Here is a 24,125-nt window from a genome sequence, read left to right as displayed (position 1 = left end):
CCCTACCTCTTAAACGTGGGTCCCCCAGCTGCAGAATTACTCCCTGAGAGCACCCAATCTGGAAGAAACCCTTGCTCACTTGAGCCCTTCTCAAAATTACTTCCCTCCACATGCCAAATCCTTGAACAAGCTCTCCTTACACCTTCTTACTGAGCACCGAGTCCTCTATGGTGTGTGGTCTCTCTTGCTGCAGCAAGCGTCAATAGAAATATGTGCCCTGGTGGTCTTTGATGACATCCACAAATGATGGGCACCAACATATGCTTGCTGCAGAATATTCTACCATGACTTCCCTAATCTTAAAGGTTTGAACTACTTCCATGATCTGAGCATTTTGTATCCTGCCTCCCCACTTCCTTACCCCTCTCCCACGAGGACATCTTACCCTCACCTGTGAACAACACACAGCTGAATAATGAGTTCATGGGTTGCAATCCCTCTTAAAGTTTTATATATTTAGCTCCTGTGTCCCCGTCTTTTAAAATTCAGTGCTGCAGGGAAGCCTGGGTGGCTCAGTCAGTGAGCGTCAGCCTTCAGCTCAGGTCATGATCCCAGGGTCCTGGGATCGAGTCCCGCATTGGACTCCTTTCTCAGCGGGAAGTCTGCTTCTCCCTCTGCCTGCCACTCCCCCCACCCCGATAAACGAGTAAATAAAATCTATAAATAATAAAGAAAATAAAATTTAGTTCTGCAGAAAAGACTGGGGTTCATTTTTTGTTTGAAGATGACTTTTTGGGGAACTTTGTTTTGTTCCCAAGATTTGTTTTAATCTTAGAATGTAAAAGCTTTAACAGAAAAAATGTCGTTGTAATCCCTCTGTAATGTGTTGCATAAAAACGTTATACTCTCTTCATGTGCAATCTTGGGGTCTGTTTATCATTTTCATCTATCTGTACTCTAGGAGTGGAGTCCAAGCACAACTTCCAGATCATCAATTCACTGTCTGCAATTAGTATCTATTTTTACAGGCTTCGGTGAGCATGTGGATGTTGCTATTATGATTTGGGTTCCCGTGCCATCTCGTCTAACCTATCCTGATTCTCTTCTCAACCCAGCCAATCTCCTATATCTCACAGATACCATGCGCAGTTAAAGAAAACTTCTGTTACCTACAACGCACAGGGAAGAAAGGTTTTTGCCTCCACCTGCTCAGAACCCTACGTGTACTTCCGATTTTTCCACAGGTCTGTTACCACGTTTCATAGTCACTTTAAAAGAATTCTGTGTAAGCCCAGTGCCGGCGAGCAAGAATGCATCAAGTTCCCTCGGCCATCTCACAGCCACATGGGTGCTGCTAGAATCCCTGGCAGCCAGGTGATTTCTTGCCCCGATTCTGAAATGTAAGCACCTCTGAATCATGAGGCTCACAAGGCTTGCCCCAGCTCAGGAAAGACTCCAAAGTGGGGCTGTAGTTTCACAGACAAGAGGACAGACAGAAGCAGTGCTAAAGTTTGCTTCCCTAAGTTTTCTTTTTCCTTCACTATATAAACAGCCCCTGCACATACAGCATTAGAATACAAATAAAAACTTGTAATTTTCGGACAATGCAGGCATCGGGAAATTAAAATCATTCATATTGCTACCACCAGCATTAATTTTTTCACTCATTGAACAATCGTTATGTGCTAGGGACTAATACCGATAATGAAATAATAAACACAAAAGGTCTCTTCCCTCATGGGGCCTACATTTCAGTAGGAGAAAATAGTGAATTGTACAAATAAATGTGAAATTGCAGGCCTGAAAGTGTTCCAGGGAGAGGAAAGGGGTTCTCTGAAAGCACACGGTAACCCATCCTCTGTGACTGCGAGCAGAGCCCAGGGGCTCCCTGGGAAAGTGAGGAAGAACTGGTACACAAGAGCTGAGCCTCACGCTTCACCTGGTATTCCAATTAATCCTTATATGCAGTTATATGCTTCATCTCATCCCCAGGGTTTTCTAAAATCTTGAATAGCTTTGGCATTTTCAAAGAACCAGACTGTAAATTATTCAGCCATTCTACTTCTTCTAAGAACTCTGATATAGAAGGGCTTTCGACAGCTCAAACAAGGGTTACCGTTGGGCTCACCTTGCCACTTGGACCCATCCCTCATGTCAGCGGGACGCTGCTGGCTTGTGTCAGCTCTGGTCCTACTGCGAAGCTTCTCATTCGTGTGCCTCTTCTTCCTGGAGGCGGGTGGCTTCTTAAGAATGGTTCTCACTGTTGGTGGGATTTTAAATGTTGCTAGTTTGGAGGCCTTTAAAAGCTGCCCTCTTGGATGATTTTGCCAAAGCAAAACCTGCCTCCCCTCTTCCCCCACTAATTTCTAAATGAGCAGGAGGGAGACTGTGATTTACAGGCTGAATTACTTTGACTCAAGAGAATTTTTTATGGGAAGTAAAATTTTACTTGAGCACTAATGGCTCTCCCTCCTCATCTAGACTCCTCTGCGTTGTCCTTAGGGTACATTCTTGCTGGATGCCTTCATAGTAAAATTTTACTTGAGCACTAATGGCTCTCTCCCTCCTCATCTAGACTCCTCTGCGTTGTCCTTAGGGTACATTCTTGCTGGATGCTTTCTTATCATTAATTGTCCTTCGTAGTTTATGGTACTGAGAACCCCACCCCCACCCCCGGCTGGGATGTCAGCCCAATGAAGCTCCCTTCTGTGCCTAAGAACATGGCAAGCTCATGTTGAGGAAGGAAGAAATGTTTTTCCATTAATATATCTCTGTGGATATTTTAGAGGAAAACTAGAAAGTGACGACCCAGTAATTTTTATTGGGTCTTCTTCTGGAAGGGGTTGTGTGTGTGTGTGTATGTGTGTGTTTCAGCTGTATGATCTTGATGAACTCCTATAGATCAGGAATGTGCTAGGGACATTCAAATAATTTCGTATTTTAACATCATTTTTTAAAAGCTACTAATATTTTTTTGAAAAATCTTGTTACGTTACAAAATAAAAAGATCACAGAGGGGCCCAAATACTGTATAAATAATGAACATGTGGAAAAAAAATACTAACAAGAAAAAACATGGATCTATGTTTTTTAAGCCCAGTTACTCTAGAGGCAACTGAGCAGTAGAGACTTACAAAGACTTGAAATCAGAGAACAGAGCCACTCGTGTGAACAAACAGTAACACCACACATAGGAAGAAGAAACACAGTATGGGCAGCAAAGTAACCCCAAATGGACGCACTATTATTAGTATGGGTGGAAGTTTCAAGGGGAGGATTTCCACCAAAGCCAACCCTGGGCATGCTTGCTGTATGTCTTGTCCCTTAACCCCAATCTCCCACTGCCAGCACACCTGTCTCACAGGTGGTCCCCTTAATGTCACCACCCCCTTCAGCAACAACCAGTTGTAAACATAACGTAAATAAAAAGACCGCACTTTATCACAATTTAAGAAGGAAGAAATAAACTCATTTCTACTACTGCTACTACCATTTGTTTTATGCTATATTCTTTTTTTTTTTTTAAAGATTTTATTTATTTATTTGACAGAGACAGACACAGCGAGAGAGGGAACACAAGCAGGGGGAGTTGGAGAGGGAGAAGCAGGCTTCCCGCGGAGCAGGGAGCCCGATGCGGGGCTCGATCTCAGGACCCTGGGATCATGACCTGAGCCGAAGGCAGACGCTTAACGACTGAGCCACCCAGGCGCCCCTGTTTTATGCTATATTCTTATTTAAAGTTAATTCTATCATGACCTTGTACACACGGTGGAGGTTTCTTGTTCTTGCCCCCAGCCCTACCAGGTCTCAATCCATTTCCCCTTCCTAAAAACACCCTGAATTTCCTTCCCAGGAATCTCAGCTATGTGCTGTGGGTGATTCACTTCACACTCAACTACAAGGATGCCCCAAGCAAAGAAATTAAACTCAATTATAGTCAATGATAAGATGTTTCTAAAACTTCTCGAAAACACATGTTCTTTAAACCTGCCCTTGACCCTTGATGAAGGCTCTGAAGATCTAGGTGTGGAACTGCAGGGGGTTTTATACGGAGTCTGAGGGGCGAAACCAACACCGGGGAAGGCAAAGTAGAGATGAGTCTTTGCTCACACTGTGAGCTGCTCAATCTAGGCAGAGTCAAAGCAAGTCTACTGCTAGTCTTTCTTTTTTGCTTAAGTCACTTTAAGTTTTGTCAGACTTACCAGTTAAATTCCTGATTAACATAATACATAAATAAAACACCTTCTTACCTTAGCAAGTTTACTCTGAAGTAACAACTACTCAAATACTTTTCAGTAAAGAAATGTATTATAGGGGTGTGTTCCCTTTGTGATCATTCACCAAGCAGCACATTTACGCTCTGTGTGTTTTAGCATATGGATGTATATTGTTCCACAGAATAATAAAAGAAATGCTGTTGTATATGGTAAGTCATCAACATACAAATCACACCATTTCCCAACAAAAAAAAGCTTATCATACAGTCTATCAGATCAGAGTCCCAGGCTCAGCTGAGCACGAATTCTACTCTAAAGCAACTTGTACTCAGGAGGCAGCTCAACGAGTACCTGTTAACTAAGCACACCTTGGAGTTTGCTGTTGAAACTTCAAAGAAAAACATGACTTTTACTCACAGGGGACTTGCAGTCCATAAGGTATGCAAGATGAAGTCATCCCACATGTAACAGGAGGGGCGCCTGACTGGCTCAGTCGGTTAAGCGTCCGACTCTTGACTTCGACTCAGATCATCATCTCAGGCTGATGAGATCGAGCCCTGTGCTGGGCTCCATGCTGGCCATGGAGTCTGCTTAAGATTCTCTCTCCCTCCGCCCTTCCCCTCCTCTAAATAAATAAATAAATAAGAGAATAAGAGAAATAAAATTATGATTAGAAATGGAGGAGATGGGGTCGCCTGGGTGGCTCAGTTGTTAAGCGTCTGCCCTCGGCTCAGGTCATGATGCCAGGGTCCTGGGATCGAGCCCCGCATCGGGCTCCCTGCTCAGCGGGGAGTCTGCTTCTCCCTCTCCCACACCCCTGCTTGTGTTCCTGCTCTCGCTGTCTCTCTCTCTCTGTCAAATAAATAAATAAAAAATCTTAAAAAAAAAAAAGAAAGAAATGGAGGAGGTGAAATTTGATCTGCTACTAGGGGAAAAAAAAAAAAAAAAAAACAAGAATTCATGTGAAAGAGCCGAGAAACTTAGGTGAAACAGATCCCATAAAATCCCCAAGTCATTCTTAGCAATAGTGGTAGAGAATCTCATAAACAGAATCTAAGAAACAAAACACAGTCTGCTGTTATGCTCAAACTAAGGCATTTTATTAGCTGGCTTTACACACCTTAAATAATATCTTGGTTACCAAAAGGACAGTTTCCACTAATTCCAAATTAAGTTTTCAAAAGTTCATTTGTTGGAGGAAGAATATTCTTATGCTCAACACAAAATACTTTTCCTATAACCTTCAGGAAATCTTTTTTTTTTTTTTTTTTTTTTTCAGGAAATCTTTTCTTAGTTAACTAAAAAAAAAAAAATTGCTCAGGTTAAATATTAACTGCCTCAACAACCCAATTTAGTTACTTTTCCTTAAAATGTGTGCAGTAGAGTTGAACACTGTAAACATTTTGTGGTTTGGCTGGAAGTAGAGTTCATTTCATGATGACCGAATGTCTTCTAATACATATTTCTGATAGTTTCCATAAACCTCAGCAAAGTAAATCCATTCACTAACATTTCAAAGGGAAAGCCGGTTTTTTAAATGAAAGTGTAATATTAGCCTTTCTTTGCCATTTGGCAACTTGAAATTTTTGCAGGAGTGATGATTAATACTTCTTTGCAGCTGATTATATCGTTTTAAGTTTCTCTCTCATTTAAAAAAATAACCAATTGCACATTGTTCCTTTAACTGAACAACTGGATTCTTTAAAAACAGAGGTTAGCTATTTCATTGCATTTGGAAACATGGTAGAAATTCTGACTCATCATTCTTTTATCTGTAAAAGAAAAAAAAGAAAAGGTGCTATAACTTAATCTGTCACATTTTAAGAAAAACAAAAAGGAAAATGACAGCGATATAATCATTATGTCAAGATGAAACTTTTCTTTTTTCCCGTTACTTTTCCCCTTCCCCAGCCATGCCATTTCTGAGATTTACTACAATCTCTCCATTATTTTCCACAAGAAACTCTATCTTATTTCTAGAATGCTCTTTCAGAAAGAATGCCTTGGCAGACTGTGATGTTGATGACAGTGCATTAGGTAACAGTCACTGAATGCCAATTACTGTGCCAAGTGCTTTGTGAGAGCCTTTCACTTCACAACTATGGGAGGGAGGTTCTATTACCCTGTTTTTACAGGCGAATGAACTGAATGTACTTGTGCTGCTAGGAATCAGTGGGTAGCTGAGCGCCACAGCCTTTTGGCAGGATGCACGCATAACTGAATTTTGATGCAACATAAAGCTCTACATTCAAAGTAGACATCCCATTAAATGAACTGAATAATTTGTATGCAGAAAACAATCATATGAAGTATTCATTAAAAATATAATATTTCTAAGATTTATATTAATAGTGATTATGTGGAAGAACATTTAAATTACTGAAGTTTGCTGGTTTGCCTCTGGCTATTTTCGCCAAACTCAACTGCACCTTCCATTATACAACAGGTCCCTTTCAGAAACATTAATTGAACTTTCTGAGTGGATCACTTCAAATGCACGGAGAACCAGTTATTTAAAAAAAAAAAAAAAAAAAAAAAGTAAGGCGGGCTCTTCTAGTAAATGGAATCACCTCCCCCAATTGTTTGACTCTTAAAGACTGTGTTCGCATAATGTGGGTTGCTTACTTACAAACCTATTTTTCAACGAGCTTACTTTAATTCTGAGAAACATTTTTCGTGGAGAGGACAGTTCAGAAGTCTCACTATGAAAAGTTATAAAACCAAATATTTTCTTGCCATCATTTAAAAGAAATGGTTCGAATCCCGTAACTGTGCTCCCCTTAAGGCATAAGCCCTCAGGAATTACTCCTACGCAGCAGTACAGACAGACACGTGGACACACGAGCGACGCCCTTCACGGTACCTCCGTGACCACGCCCCCCGCGATCGTGCAGCCCGCGTAGCGCAGCATGAACCTCCCCAGCTCTTTGAAGTCCCTGTACAGCTCCAGAGCCACCGGGCGCTGTGTCTGCAGCTCCACCAAGGCGCTCTGGCCTTTAGTCAGCAGTCTAGCAAACGAAAGGTGGGCGGGGAACAGGGACAGCCCAGACAGGTGAATAAACGCAGTAACAGACGGAAAAGTAAATACTTCACATTCGATCAACAAATCAACCTTCAAAAACTTAAAAAGAAAAAAAAAAAAGTTTTTTAAAATGAAAATATATGCCTTTGTATTTTTCTGGGTTAGCTGAAAGAAATGAGAGGAATGATTCTAGATAGAAGAAATATTAACTGGTTCATTTTATATATATGTATGTATGTATGTATATATGTATTCTTTAAACCAATCTTCCAAATACAACTCTTGAAGGACCTTATAACCTAAAATGTTCAAGGACCCTCCACCAAAGCCTTCCCTTTTTTCCTCATGCAGTTGAGAGGTTCAATTAATAAGGAAAGTAAAGAATTTTCATTTTAAAAGAGGGATACAATGTAAAATTCTAACTGGTGGATTATGTGTTAGAAGTTATCTAGGACAATCTCCTAGTGCCAAAAGACTACTCTAAATTTCTCTTTCCCTCCCTCCTCTCTCTCACACACAGGAATAGTGATTCTCTAACAGGGGTTCAGAATAAAATCACGTAAGATTTTTCCACAATATGATGTTTGTAGGAAATGAAGGTGGGGGGACTGGGGACATGAGCCTGACTGTAAGCAGTTTCATACAAATACATAAAAATCCTTGTGCGTGGGCTCATCTAAACTTACTGAAAGACTAGAACCCAAAAGGGGGCACTTTGAAAAGGTTCTCTAACTTAATTTTGATGTGCTCTAGAGGGATAGAAGATAGAATTATAGACTCTCCTGAGAAATTAGTTCAGGGACAGACAGGAAAGAATAAGCCAAACAAGTTTCTAAAAAAGTATTCCAAAATTTCCAAATACTGGTTTTGGACAATTTCAGTCCAAAGTCCCATTCCTAAGAAAGGAGAGCATCTAATATATTCATTATTTGCACTTAATTTTGTTTTTAGAAAGCTCGATTCCATTCCACATAAAACAACTGAATCTACAATATACCTGAAGTGGAAATGAAGGAGAGAGACCAAATGGTGTTGGTGCAAAATAAGAGAAAAGCTACAAATAAGGGGCCAGGGAAAATTAATATGAGAATATATTAAAACCTAGCATCATTGAGCAAGGACTTTGTAGCAGAAGCAGGGAGGGGAAAATTCAAGATTAGACATGATGAGTCAATTCTAGATTGAGAATTCTCCAAATCACTTGTGTGGGTCCAATAACCTGGGTCCTGCCAAAAATAATAAATAATGTATGTGAACCAACGGACTAGGTTAAAATCCTGACTGCCCCTTGCTAGCTCCGTGAACCTGAACATGTTATATAACCTCTCTACACCTGTTTCCTTATCTGAAAAATGGGGACAAGAGTACATGCTTCATAGGGTTGCTGAGAATATAAATCATGCGGAAGCAGTCTAGGAAATGGTGCTCCTCAAGAAATGTTAGCCATTAGTTACAGTTCTCAGAACATGATGCCACACTCACGCCAGAAGCTAAAGACTCAGGTTAAAAATGAAGAACTATCAGTGACTACACTGAAAAATGCACAGAACTGTTGAGTCACTATGCTGCACACCTGAAATTAATAGAACATTGTATGTCAACCATAGTTCAGTAAGTTCTTAAAACTTATCTTAAAAAATAAAATAAAAAGAACTATTAAAGAACTATCTTTCAGAGAGATTAAGTAGCCCTTTCTTCCTAACTAATGGAGAAACAGGCATGGGTTCAGAGAAGTGTGAAGACCCTCTCTCCTACTCGCAGCCGACCTATTAATCCACTAACCAACTTTGGCCTCTTACACAGGTGCAAATGAAGAGGAACACCCAAAGACTGAAAAAAGGGGATTTTGGGTGGGATTCCCCATAGGGTTGAAGTGAGGAAAACCCCAAAGCTGAAGCAGCCGAGCCAAACTGTGGTCAGCCTTTATTGAAGTAGGGTAAGAAACTTAAGTTTCTCAGGAAGCACTTCCTTCTGAAAAATCCCAACCTTGTCCCAACCAAAGGAAACTGTCCACATTTAAGCCTGGATATTAATGGTAATCAGAGGGAAACAACATGGTGGTGATCACCTCAGCTTAAAGCTCCAAGTGGATTCTGAGCAGAAAGAAAATAATTTCTAGAAGCTACACAGTACTATGTAATTCACTTTCTTCCTGGAGTGTTCTTAGCATAAAGAATGATTCTCATTAAGGGGGTGACAAGATAGTTAAGAGGACCACTCAGCTGGAATTTGGAACTAGTGGCTAGGCATAATTCAAATTCATTCTTTAAAATGTAGAACTGATTTTTTTTAAGTGTCCTTTATTTTTACATCATCAGCATCTAGGGCTTGATATCTATATCTATTATCTATATCTATATATACTTACATTTTTATATACAGTTCACACCCTACTGCCCCCACCCACAACAGAAATTATATCTAGCATTCATACCTAGACAGGAGCTGAAACATGTGTTTTGTGTTTCTTTTAATCTAGTTTTTGAAAAAAAAGATTTCTGGCCCAAGTAAAAAATAGACTTTACTTATCACAAACAGAAATATTACAAAAATGAATTAATCAGTAAAAAAATCTACTAAATTGCTTGTATTCACTATTTGTGCATTAAAACACTCACTTTGGCTTCTTCTTTGTGACTTCACCTGTGCTTTTGTTTAAGACACTAATCAGTCGTTTAATAACGGCAGGTTCACTGACAGTCTGGTAGTGTAACAGCACCTAAAACAAAAAATTGTCATGTCAAAAAATATTTTACCGTACATCTGTGGCCTTTTATTCTGACAGTCACATCTCATCACATTTTGACAGCCAGCACTCCCGCCTGGACCTTCCAGGGTCTCCAGCTGCTTCCTCTAAGTCCCACACTCTGATCAGGGTGTTCTCTAATTTACTAAGGGAAAAAGGTCATGGAGCCAGTTCAAGTTTCTCCTCCACCACCTTACTGTGTGAACCTTAGTAGATCACACAACCTTCCTTACAGGACTGTGAAGAGAACTGAACAGGATCAGAGACACTGCCCGGGAGACGAGATGCTCAACAGATGTGAATTGCTCCATCATAAAAATGAGGGAAGGTGGATCATGTCATATTCAGCAGTACTTAATGTATTCATTGTTGGATAATGAGAATAAGAGATTATGTGACAGTGTAGACAGGCTTTGAAGCCAGGCCTGACTCTACACTTTCCAGGTGTATGATTTGGGGCAAGTCCTTGAAAAGCCCTTTACCCCCAACACCTCCAGCCTCAGGTTCCTTACCACTGAGGAAAATCAGATGATGTTATTTTGAAGTGGTGCCTAGCACAGATAAATATTCAGTTAATTGATGACCTTGGATATTTGCTATTACTGTTCATGTTTTATGTGTAAGGAAGTTTAATATCAAAAAGACTAAGTAAGGGGTGCCTGGGTGGCTCAGTCGTTAAGCGTCTGCCTTCGGCTCAGGTCATGATCCCAGGGTCCTGGGATCGAGGCCTGCATCAGGTTCCCTGCTCGGTGGGGGGGGCCTGCTTCTCCCTCTCCCACTCCCCCTGCTTGTGTACTCTCTCTGTCAAATAAATAAATAAAATCTTAAAAAAAAAAAAATCTAAGTAACTTAATGTGGCCATGGTGACATATTTCAGAGGTGAATTTTATGCTGAGGTCAACTGGAGTCTGAGTCAGACTGGCTATTCTCATGCAAATAATAAGCACCAAGTGTGCAACATGTCTACGGTAGGGTATAGTGGGAAGACCAAATACTAAGGAAGTGGCAAAGCTAAAGTATAACTCGTTTGAAATACCATTTTATGCTCTTTGCTTGAAGAAAAACATTGACACTTCTACTATGAAATTTCCTGGCTGAAACAATTTGCACGTTCAGAAAATAGAAATACCAGGGGGACTTGTGGATGCACAATCCTGGACTCTGTAACTTTCTAAAAACCAAGTCTTTCAATCAGCACTTGGTTAATTCTGTCTACTTCTCTCTCCAGAACAATGCTGTCCTCAGTCCAGGACCATCCTCTCTTATCCGAGTTAAAATGCAGGCTCCTTCCTGATCTCTCTGCCACCACTCTTGTCCCCTCCCACCCATTCTTCCTATGCCTACCCGACTGATTTTCTAAAAGACAGATTTAATGGTATATCCTTGCTTTTTAAAACCACAGAAACTTTAATTCCACTACAAGGCACCAAGGCTCTTCTCAACCTGTCACTTACTTCCCCAGCCTCATCTCTCTCCATCCCTCTCGCATTCTCTGCTCCAGACACACAGAGCTTCCACTCCCTACATGAACCAAGTCCTTTCTAACTTTTAGGCTTTTACACATCTTATGCTTCTGGCCAGAACACACCAGCTGCATTTGGCTAATTCTTACTCATCCTACTCTACCTCTCTTAGAGTAAAGCATCACTTCTTACAAGAAGCTTGAACCCCTAGTCTGAGCTAGATCCCTTCCTTTGTGTTCTGTAATCCCACACTATAACATCTCACCTTTATTGTAACTGCTATTTTAAGTGTCTGTCATCCCATATAAATATAAACTTTGTAAGACCGGTGCCAGATATTTAATCAACGCTCAGTAAATACTTGTGAAATAAATAAAAGAATCAATGAATAAGAACACCTAAAACATATGGAGGAAATCAGTCAGATGGTGTTCCTTTGTTTTTTTAAGGCACAACTGAACCTCCATTACTCTGAAAAGGCAAATTAGTTTTGGGTTTTTGGTTTTTGGGTTTTGTTTTTTGTTTTTGTTTTATATTGTTTTTGTTGTCTTTATCAATGGCATTTAACCATTATAAACTGGAAACATTCCAGAAAAATTTAACAACCAACTCCTAGGGGAAAAAAACCTTCCATAATGCATGGTAAAGTCACATTTGTGCATCCAAAGGATTCAGGGGTCAAATAGCACCAATGTATAACATAAATGTAGGTCTACATATCTAAGAAACATTTCTTTTGCAACGAACAGGTAAGTAAGCAGAAGTCCCGTACTTGGCTCGGGTGTAACTAAGAAGTCGGTACTGGTCTCCATCCATGGCTTGCCAAATTTGAAAGAATAGAGGCACATGAACCTAGTTAAGTTTCCTACCCTATTTGTGCGCTATGTGTAGGTTCCATCCAATGAAGTGGATGAAGAATGGGTTGTGCCAGTATGGAGTAAGTTTTGTTTTTTATCTCTACACCATCTTACAGGTAGTAGCTCAAAAACAAAAAACAAAAAACCCTTGTGGAACACACGAGTGAAAAAAATCTACATACAAATAAGTGGAAAGTAATTATATATTATCTTAACATTTAATTCATATTACATATAACCAAAGTCACCTATAATTCAAAGCAGTCTACAGCATAACGTAAAAGGAAAAGAAAGTACTCGATTTCAAAGTGGAAAGTACTGAGTATGAGTCGTGGCTTAATCACTTCTTGTCCAGATAGCCACCACCCCCAAGTCTCCTATTCCTCATCCTTAAGTGCAGACAACACTAACACAAGTACACAATCTTATCTGCAATTCCAAAATCCTAAAGACTGAAAACCTAAGTTTTCAGAACCTAATTCTGCTATAAACCTATTTAAGTAGTAAAACAGCACTTGAAGTAAGGCAATTTACAGTCCTTATTTTTTTCACTTAGCATTAGTATTAATAAGCTGTGGTACAGAATGATTAGTATGTTTGATTACAGGGTGTTGCCCCACTCTCTGTCAGGGGTTTTACATAACATACATGCACCACATCACCTTTCTATTACCTGAATATTTCTGCATTCTGAAACACACCAGCTTGAAGAGTTTCACATAAGGGTTGGGACTCTACTTCATGTGCAGTTGTGAAAATAAAATTATAAACTGTAATGAGCTACATAATCTGTTAGGTGGCAAAATAAGCCAAATTATTATTTTCCTTACACCTCCAGGTAACCCTTATTATAAAATTATTAAGGCATATACAGTCAATTAGTTTACAACAAGGATGCCAAGACCACTCAATAGAGAAAGGACAGTCTTTACAACAAATGGTGCTGGGAAAACTGGATATCCACATGCAAAAGAATGAAGATGAAGCCTTACTTTACCCATGTACAAAAATTTGACTCAAAATGGATCAAAGACCCAAACAAAAGAACTAAAACTATGAAACTCATAGAAGAAAACAGAGGGGGAAGTGTCCTTGATGTTGAATCTGGCAATGATGAGAGGACCTCATCAAAATTAAAAACTTCTGTACATCAAACAGCACTATTAAACGATCAAGAAGACAACCCATAGAATGAAGAAAATATCTGCAAATCATGTATCCGACAAGGGATTAATACCCAAAATACATAAAGAAGTGAAAAGATGCTCAACATCACTAGCTATTAGGGAAGTGCAAATCAAAAGCACAACGAGATACCATTTCACGCTGAGTTTGCCTATTACAAACAAACAAACAACAAAAATCACCCCCCCCAACACTAACAAGTGTTGATGAGGAAGTGGAGAAATCAGAACAGCTGTGCAGTGCTGGCAGGAACATAAACTGGCACAGCTACTGTAGAAAACAGTTTGGTGGTTCCACAAAAAGTTCAACACGGAATGACCATATGATCCAACAATTCCATTCCTAGGTATACACCCAAAAGAATGGAACTTGGGGGCTCAAATAGATACTTGTATGCCAATGTTCAACTGCCCAAAGATGGAAACAAACCAAATGTCCATCAACAGATGAATGGATAAACAGGTGGCGTATACATACAAAGGAATAGCATTCAACCTTAAAAAGAAATGAAATTCTGATACATGCTACAACACTGATGAACTCTGACAACATTACGCTATGCTAAGTGAAGTAAGTCAGACCCAAAAGGGCAAAATTGTATGATTCCACTTATAGGAGGCACCTGGAATACGCAAACTCATAGAGAAAACAAAATAGTGGTTACCAGGGGAAAAGGAGAAGGGATAATAGGGAGCTATTATTGTTTAATGGGTACAGAGCTTCAGTAGGGGATGAGGAAAAAGCTCTGGAGATGGATGGTGTTGATGGCCCCACAATGTGAGTGTACTTAATGCCACTGACCTGGACACTTAAAAATCATTAAAATAGTAAATTTTATGTTACAAAATATTTTACCACAATAAAAAACACATGAATTTAAAGTCTAACCCATTCTTCTATTTTTTTCTTCTTAAATCGAGTTTACCATATAAACCAAGAGACACATATTTCTGTAGTGTTAAGAAATTAGTCCCTTGGGGCGCCTGGGTGGCTCGGTTGTTAAGCGTCTGCCTTTGGCTCCGGTCATGATCCCAGGGTCCTGGGATGGAGCTCCCTGCTCAGTGGGAAGCCTGCTTCTCCCTCTCCCACTCCCCCTGCCTGTGTTCCCTGTCTCACTGTCTCTCTCTCTGTCAAATAAATAAATAAAATCTTTAAAAAAAAAAAAATAGTCCCTAAATAGTACATTTTAATTGCTTAGGGAGCCTTTTCTTGGTTTAAAAACAAAACAAACAAAAACTGAAGGTTTCTTCCCACAAGAGGTAGATTAAATGACAAAACACAACTGTTTTTTCTGAAACAAATTTCATCCAGGTATTCGTGAATCAATATACGCAGGTGGAATCGCATAAAAGCAGCACTGACAAACTTTCAATTCATACATATTTTTAAGAAACTACAGTACACAGGAAGACAGTATTACTATTGAAAGTAACTACTGACTTCTTGACCTCTCTGCCTCTCCAATGGCAAAAAAATTATTGCTGCATGAGTAAAAACACGCAGTAACCAACCTCTCCGGCTTCTCCCCATTGGACATACTGCTTTCTAAGAACGAGGGCCATTCATTCATAGCAAATTAGCTGTAGTTTCTTGCTTATCAAACATGAATTCTAGATATTTAAAAATTAAATATTTTCAACTATAACCATTGTTTTGGGAGAGAAACTTATACTCCTTTTTTAGCATGTGGGGTAAATGGAAATGGATTATAAAACTAAAATACTTCAACAGTATCTTACAATTTTTATTTGATCAAATTTACATAGAAATAATTATAAAGGATTATAATCAAAGCACATGGTTATCTCAAATAAAGGTGTATAAGTATAAAATGAATTTAAATGAGCTAAATAAATTTATTCCCAACCTCTAAAACATTATCACTAACTAAATTAAGTTTAAAGGTCAATTACTATTATTGTCTTATTTTTTATTGCAATAATGCATCAAATGATGAAAACAACCTGTTTGTATTTTCAAAGGCAAGCTATTTAATTCCACTGAAACATTTTTTGTCATGCAAATCTGTACTATATAGGCTGATCAAGAAAAGAAAAGCCTAATGGGGAAAACGTCATCTGTTAAGCGGCAAAAACAAAGTATTAAACTATAAGCAGAGTATGGCCCCCAAACATCTGGAAAAAAATTACACATAAGAGAAGGAATTCATGCAATTCACAAGTAGTATGTCTTCTGGCTAAGTAACATTACAGTATAAAATCCCCCTCCTTCCCATAAATGTGTATGTTCAAATGATGCTGGGAAATAATAATCTACCAAACTAACCTCACAGCTTGCAGGGTTTGAATGTATTGCTTCAGCCCAATTAAAGTTAATTCTATGGCAAGCATCCCTAGAATATACTCATAAATACCGAACATGCACACGTAAAAAATCACTAAAATGTAAAGTGTAGAGATAGTTATGTATTATGTAATTATAGAATATTCTTATCTTTTATTTGTGTGTTTCCAAAGTTTTATATAATAATGTATTACTTTTATGATAGGAAAGCACTATAAATAAGCATATTAAAGCAAGAACAGAAAGACACAATCTGCGATTAGTCAGATACCCTCTAGAACACAATAAAAAAAGTATCTACCATTTTCCCTAGATGAGTTTGACTATTATTACCATTAGTTTGTATCCTATTGATTATTTCTTCTTAATGCCTCTTTGAGAAAAATCCCCAGGCCCAATGACCAAAATAAAAAAATAAAAATGACTTTCAAAGTCTAATGTCATGTTTTTCTGGATTAGAATATTAAGGATTTTTTTTGTTTTTTTTATTATGTTATGTTAATCACCATACATTACATCATTAGTTTTTGATGTAGTGTTCCATGATTCAGTGTTTGCGTATAACACCCAGTGCTCCATGCAGTACGTGCCCTCTTTAATACCCATCACCAGGCTAACCCATCCCCCCACCTCCCTCCCCTCTAGAACCCTCAGTTTGTTTCTCAGAGTCCACAGTCTCTCATGGTTCGTCTCCCCCTCTGATTTCACCCTCTTCATTTTTCCCTTCCTACTATCTTCTTTTTATTTTTTTAACATATAATGTATTATTTGTTTCAGAGGTACAGGTCTGTGATTCAACAGTCTTACACAGTTCACAGCACTCACCATAGCACATACCCTCCCCAGTGTCTGTCACCCAGCCACCCCATCCCTCCCACCCCCACCACTCCAGCAACCCTCAGTTTGTTCCCTGAGATTAAGAATTCCTCGTATCAGTGAGATCAGAATATTAAGATGTTAGTTGAAAATAACTACAGCATTCTCACTTGTAAAGTAAGTTACTACTTTTTAGGATGAAGTTACTTTGAAGTTTACTTTGAAGTGACAATAACAAACATTTCAAAACTTACAGGAAATCCTTTAGTGATAGGAATTTCAATATTAAAGATGAGGATTCGAGCTCTGAAACGAGTGCAAGCTTTAATGGGTTCTTTAGGGCCACAAAATATGCAGCCAACACTGCAACAAAACAAAACAAAAGAGAGAGAGAGAGAAGGTAGTTGGAGGAAAGATAAACATACATTCAATAGCAGTACCTCCAAAACCGTTTACAAAGAAACAATCAAGTAAACTGGGGAGTTTTTCTAAATACTCCCTTTTGGGTTAAAGCATAGCTTTATACCACTATTAACCTTACACCATTTTTAACATTATAGCTTTCGTTCAAAGGACGTGTCAAGTACACGTGCTGATATGTATTAATTTCAGTTTTAAATAGGTTTTGCTCATCATTCTTATGCTTCTACAAGTGCCTATTTTTGGCGAAATGAAATTCGAAATTATACTCATTCTTTCAGTTTAGCGAGTGAACAGCAAAATCTATGTTTTGAGGTCCTATATCTAAAACAATGGTCACTTAAACTCATTTTCTCACTCACTTGATCTTGATGATATCCATCCCAACCAACGTAAGACTAACATGATCACCTGCTGCCGCCCAGTCGACGGGTTCATCGTGCAGAGTGATTCCTGGAAATGAGTAAGAACCAAAGCATACAGTGAAACACCTCACTATCAAACCATAACAACCAAGAGAGTTTGGCTTATTTATGCCTCATCAGTCACTACTCATCATTTTCAATATGAATGGATTGAGAATGAGAAGTGTAACTGTGAGCGTTGAGGAAAACACACTTCCTCTAAACTTGACTCTTCTAGAACACCACCCTAAACATAAAGTAACTCCTATTATTCCAAAAAAGGCCAATTTCAGCTTAATTAATCAAAATTTTAAAACTCATTTATACAATCAGTATATTCATTAAACACACCCCATTCAAATAGTTCACTTATATTAATAGCTGCACGTATAACAATGCAGTTCAAATGACTTGATAACATAAAATATGGGACTAAGGAAGGTGTCCAGTAGTATTTTATTCTCTTGAACTTTGTTTTTAATTAGACAACCACCTAAACAGTCACCTGAGTTCTCTGAGTAACCCTCAGGGCATCAGTGCTCAGTCAGATGGGCTCTTCACAGGGCCCTTCACTACTCCTGGCTCAAAAGAAATGCTTCCCAGAGAGATGAACAATGATAACTAATTACATGAAAAGTGTAGGAAATTTAATTTAAAAATGGTCCCAGGTGTTGCTATATACCTTTATTACCTAGGGATAATCCTGAAGAACAATTACAAAGGGCATTACGCAGCTCCCTTATTCAAAAGCTTTTAAAAGGTATCTCATATTTTCTGATATTTTCTGATTCTAAGGGGCAATTAATGGGGCAAGTTCCTTCCCACTAGAACTTTGATGAAGACAGCACACAGGCCGACCACTGTGAAACAGTTCTGGATTGAGACGTTTTTAGTAAATTATAACTCATCCATATCTTTCTCAAAATACTTTTCCCGGGCGCCTGGGTGGCTCAGTTGGTTAAGCAACTGCCTTCGGCTCAGGTCATGATCCTGGAGTCCCGGGATCGAGTCCCGCATCGGGCTCCCTGCTCGGCAGGGAGTCTGCTTCTCCCTCTGACCCTCCTCCCTCTCATGCTCTCTGTCTCTCATTCTCTCTCTCTCAAATAAATAAATAAAATCTTTAAAAAAAAAAAAAAAATACTTTTCCCATGTAGCATACTCTTAACAAACTTTTTTTTTTTTGAAGATTTTATTTATTTATTTGACAGAGAGAGACACAGTGAGAGAGGAAACAAAGCAGGGGGAGTGGGAGAGGGAGAAGCAGGCTTCCCGCTGAGCAGGGAGCCTGATGCGGGGCTCGATCCCAGGACCCTGAGACCATGACCTGAGCTGAAGGCAGACGCCTAACGACTGAGCCACCCAGGCGCCCCACTCTTAGGAAACTCTTAAGCAAGTTTCTTCTAGACTTTTTATGAGTTCAAGGAAAACTTTAAGAGCTCTGAGACAACCTACAGTTTTATTTAAAATTTTATGTATGTACACATCTGCATTAATCTAAAAGGGGCCATAACTTTCACCAAGGCATCAGAGAGGTTCCTGACTCCAAAAAATGTAACAATTATGATATTAAGAAATGTTTGTTAAATTTTCAACTAATTAAATTTAGTTTTAAAATGTAAACTTAAAGTGACCATATCTGATTTTTGCTCTGAAATGTGGAACATTGTCTGAAGCCAGGGGCTAGCTACTTACATACAACAGAGACTGCCTTTAGCTTAAGATTCTCAAGAGCTTTCATACTAGGAGTTCAATTAGCAATATAAAATTTTTTAGAGGCAATCTATCATCTGATTTTCTCCCTCCAAACATGTTACAATGTCCTATATATGATATTCATCTTCTTAAGGACCTTCTTCATTGGACAGACATCACACAAAGAAGTTCTTTTATAACAATCCATGAACCTGATATGTTAATAAAATGAAAACTTAATTTAGAATTTCCATTTGTTGGTAGATTTAGTTACTTCTCTCTTTTAGGATACTACTGGTTAGTGACAGAATTGTTGAGATAGAAAGGTGCACTGAAAAATCAAGTAAATCAAGCAGAAGCAAGAGTTAGAAATTGAGGACTGAGAACCTCCAAGTTGGGTTACAAGAGTGGCTGTCAAGGAGTTGGGTATGATCTCAGGTGCTTCTGATACAGCTTCCCCTTAAGATTAAAGACAAATGGTTAGAGTTTTTCTGGTGGGGAAGGGACAGGACTGAGAGAGGAAAACAATGTAGTACTTCCAGAGGTAAATTATGATTTTGGAGGTTACAAAAGAGCCAATCTGTAAGGTCCATGATAATTTTAGGATCATGGTTTTAATTCATGTCTATTGATTATTTTAAAAATTCCTATTCTCGGGGTGCCTGGGGGGCTCAGTCGTTAAGCGTCTGCCTTCGGCTCAGGTCATGATCTCAGGGTCCTGGGATTGAGCCCCACATCGGGCTCCCTGCTCGGCGGGAAGCCTGCTTCTCCCTCTCCCACTCCCCCTGCTTGTGTTCCCTCTCTCGCTGTGCCTCTCTCGTCAAATAAATAAATAAAATCTTTTAAAAAAAAATAAAAATAAAAAAAAGTCCTATTCTCAAGAAAGCTCATTAACATACAAATAAATTAGTATTTCAAAAGTGTTGTAGCTCTTGATCACTTTAAAAAACAAAAACAGAGATCTGAACTTGCAAACAATAGGTCAATGGAAAATGATTCTTTTATAAAAAGCACACATTACTGGGGCGCCTGGGTGCCTCAGTCAGCTGAGCGTCCAACTCTTGGTTTCGACTCAGGTCATAATCTCACGGTTGTGAGATCAAGCCTCCTGTGGGGCTACGCACTCAGTGAGGAGTCTGCTTGAGATTCTCTCTCCCTCTGCCACTCCCCCTGCTCATGCTCTCGTGCTCTCTCTAAAATAAATAAATCTTAGAAAAAAAAAAACAAAAAAACACATGCATTGCTTTTTATCTAAACAGAATTTTCATGATCCCTAGGCTGGCAAGAAAGAAAAAAGTTAAAGTGGAAGTAACTTTGGCTTTCATTCCCTTATTCATCTTTAAATTTAGTTTAAACTCTGTTACCTAAACAGATATTCATTAATTTCTTATAATCTTTAAGAAATCATCTTTTAAAGTAAGCAAATTAATTCAAACAAAATGTACATTCAAACTTATAAACCAGTCAGGTACCAACTCTGGATATAAACTATAAATAAGAGTAACAGAGGAAGGGCGCCTGGGTGGCTCAGTCGGTTAAGCACCTGACTCTTGGTTTCAGCTCAGGTTGTGATCTCAGGGTCGTGAGATCGAGACCTGCACTGGGCTCCATGCTCAGCAGGGAGTCAGCTTGGTATTCTCTTTCCCTTTCCGTCTGCCACTCCCACTCATTCTCTCTCTCTCTCTCTCAAAATAAATAAATATTTAAAAAAAAAGAGTTACAGAGGAAAAGTACTGACATCTTAAACTTAACATTCTCGGTATACTTTAGCTTAAAATTGTTATAAATTATTACTCTATAGTATAAAATAGATCATCAATTTTATGTTGAAGTTGGAGGCTTAGTTGGAAGCTAGATTAAGATAAGTACAGAATTACAAACTTTTAAGCAGAATTAGGAAAGAATAACGCATATACTTGCAAGGTCAAAGGATTCGAAGAGAGAAATAGTTATTGGTCATTATGAAAGGCCATATATTACAGGTGGGAAAGCAGTAATTGTGGCACATTAGCTCAATTTCTCTTTTCAACATTAGGATTCTCTGCATTTGCATCTTATTTTCTTAGGTCTTTGTGCAAAAAAACTTTTTTGGTATAAACACGATCAAAGCTGTTAACTTGGAGTAATTCTGAAATACACATTTCAAAACAACACGGTGCAGCAAGCAGTCTGCTTTGTTATTGCCTGTTTAGTGCCAGGATGGGGCCAGATTTAATTTCTGCTACTGCATACTATTTTAAATGTATCTGTCAGGTGTCTATACATCTGGTTAAATCCTAACCAAGCTTTTAGAATCAGTGTCAGAAAAAATAAAAAGAAGAAATGCTACCACAGTTAGAATGTTCTATGTACATTTATATACACACAGTCACAACAGAAAAAATCGTTTAATGTTTTCACATTTTTATCTTCAACAGTTAGTATCACTTTGACAGTCAGTTACAATTTCACTAAGAGGTTATTTACTCAGGAGTTAATAACTAAACTACTTTTAAAAATCTGCTGTCTCAACTTAAAGGTTTTTAGCAAAAGAATCTTGCAGAGGAATACCTTTTGCAGTACAAGTTTCATTGGGAGGCATTGCGAGTAGTCGGTCACCGGTCTGGATATAACCAGCTTCAATTTTACCAGTTACACAAAATCCAGATCCTTGATCTGCAAAACATGCCCAAACCTTACAACTCATATAGCCATGTTATCTGAGGACCGCTGCTGTCAGCTACAGTCAGTTCCCTAGGAGTTACACAAAGCTGGTAGTGCAATGCACATTAAGCAGTGATCATTTCATAACTTTTAACATATCTACTAAATATAGCGTACCACATTCCACTCTAGACTTTCTTATAAATAAAAATATTCATGTTATAAAAAGTGAAATTCATTCCTTTTTCAAATATTTAGAGTGCTTACTAAGTACCAAGTCATGTGCTAACCTCTAGGGATAAAAAGATGAAATATAAGCCCCTACCCGTAAAGGGGTTTACTCCAGTGAAGAGAAAGACAAAAACAATTATACTGTCCAGAGACAAATATTATTTAGAGTGTACAATGAAAATAGAAAAAGGTACACCAAAGAATCCATGATGAGGGGGAATGACTACACTTTAGCTGGGCACTCAGAAGGAGAAAGAACAGGGGTTTACCAGGTACTTGTGTATATGGGTAGTGGGAAGAAGGAAAACACTGCTGACCCAGGATACTGTTTGTGCAAAGGCACAGAGTCATAACTGCATGTGAGATGTGCTAAGACCAACGTGTCATTTATATGACATGTTTATGGGACCACATGGAGTAAGGAGGAAAAGGCAAGACATGAGGCAACAGGGATAGGAAGGGACAAATGATAAAGGGGCCTCATAAATCATGGTCAGAGCTGGAATTTCATCCTCAGTTAAAGGACAGGAAGCCAGTAAAGAATAGTGAACAGAGAAGTGACATGATGGTATCTCTGTGTCAGAGAGGAGGGGAGGTGGACTGAAATGCACACACTGCAGACAGGAAGTAAACTCAAGAATTTGGGAATAAAGTAGATATTTGGGTGATCAGGCAGATGACAGATAATGGCAAAAAGGGAGAAGTCTAAGATGATGGTGCATTAAATGTGAGATAGGAAATTAAGGAACAAGAGCCGTGCAGGCTTGGTGAATGTGAAGTGTCCACAAGACATACAGGTGGGAGAAGATGCATTCCAGGGGACACCAATCACATCAAATTCCATGAGAATGGGACCCCGGGAGCACACTCCCTGTGGAGATGTCCAGCAGTAGTTAGCACGTATATCCAGAGAGTGAGAACAGGCCTGAGCTGGAGATACAGACTTGGGAAGCATCAGGACGCAGGAGGTAGATGAGCCATGGATGTCTGTCTGAAAACAGCATGTAGATTGAGAAAAAGACTGAAGCAACAGAACACCAGTTAGGAGACAGAAAAAGAGGAGCCCGCAAAGAAGACACAGAGAAGCCAGAGAAATAGGATAGCAGGAGATGGTGGGTCACAGAAACCAAGGGAGAAAAGTTTCAAGGTGGATATGGCTATCAGTCTCAGAAGCAATGCCAAATTCAAGTAGGGTGCAAGTAAGACAGAACTGAAAAATGTGTATTGACTTTGGCAACCAAAGGGTCATTTGGTAACCTGAGTTACCAACTTTGGTTGCCAAAGTCAATGCTGACAGGGAGGAGTGTAAGCAGAAGCCAGGAAGCAGCCGAGGAGAGAGAGAACAGAAGGTGAAAAAGCAGAGTCAGCAAATATTGTTAATCAAAGCATTATTTTTTTATTTTGTATTTTAAATAGGTAACAGGCATTTTAAAAAGCATTACCATATTTCTTCTACTACTAGAATTGGGAAGCTAATAATAGTGATGATTCATTTCAATTTCATTGAATGATTTTTTGGGAAGCATCTTCATTCATCCATTTATTAAACATTTATTAAGCATGTACTACATGCCAGGCACTGAGCTAGGTCCCGCAGATAAAGACAGAAGAGACAGTACTCGCCCTTAAGGACTTCACAATCTAAGTTAAATAAAGGGTACAGAAACAATTATAATGCCACACAACCAATGCAATGACAGAGGATACAGAGAACACAGAGGGGCACCGTAGGGTACGTGCATGGGTGAGCCCATCAGGTACCAATTTATTGCTGCTCCGTTCTGAACCCACTCTGCACTGATCGCTCAGTGATAATGGAGATTTGGGAGACCACGGACATCTATACTGTACTGATTATTCCAACATATATGCTATACCCTTTTATTTATTAAGATCTTTATTCCATTTCTATTTTATAGTTTTCTAAAGAGGGTCCTGTACACATTAAATTGGATGTACCCTTAGGGATTTAATACAACACCTTCTCCAGCACGGCCTCCTAAGTTTTTCTTTCTTTGCATACAGTTTGCCCTCCGGTACCAGACAGAGTTTCCTTTCATCTTACAGTCACTCTTTTATCATATTCATATTTCTTTATATTAAACTTCTCTTTTTACCAATGTATGGTATCTATCTCTTGATTGGACCCAGACCGCTACAGATGGGTAGGAGATGGACAAGTGAA

The 24,125-nt window shown here is 38.9% G+C and overlaps 1 protein-coding gene across 2 annotated transcripts in view; it reads right to left on the bottom strand.

The window, feature by feature from the left end:
• Positions 1-5,235: 5,235 nt before the first annotated feature.
• Positions 5,236-24,125, bottom strand: part of HBS1L (HBS1 like translational GTPase) — an 85,553-nt gene continuing 66,663 nt past the window's right edge. The window contains exons 13-18 of one of the 2 annotated variants that reach the window (XM_036097443.2): positions 21,617-21,721; positions 17,333-17,423; positions 16,805-16,913; positions 9,798-9,898; positions 7,021-7,165; positions 5,236-5,929 (exon numbers count right to left, since the gene is read on the bottom strand). In XM_036097443.2, coding sequence (XP_035953336.1) covers positions 5,918-5,929; positions 7,021-7,165; positions 9,798-9,898; positions 16,805-16,913; positions 17,333-17,423; positions 21,617-21,721 — 563 coding nt within the window. In that variant the 3' untranslated portion in view covers positions 5,236-5,917. The remainder of the gene's footprint in view (positions 5,930-7,020; positions 7,166-9,797; positions 9,899-16,804; positions 16,914-17,332; positions 17,424-21,616; positions 21,722-24,125) is intronic. The other variant, XM_078054693.1, reaches the window with a different exon arrangement.

This window comes from Halichoerus grypus, chromosome 9 (assembly GCF_964656455.1).
Source record: "Halichoerus grypus chromosome 9, mHalGry1.hap1.1, whole genome shotgun sequence".
Taxonomy (NCBI): Eukaryota; Metazoa; Chordata; class Mammalia; order Carnivora; family Phocidae; genus Halichoerus; species Halichoerus grypus.
This window is presented reverse-complemented; position numbering and strand designations above follow the sequence as displayed.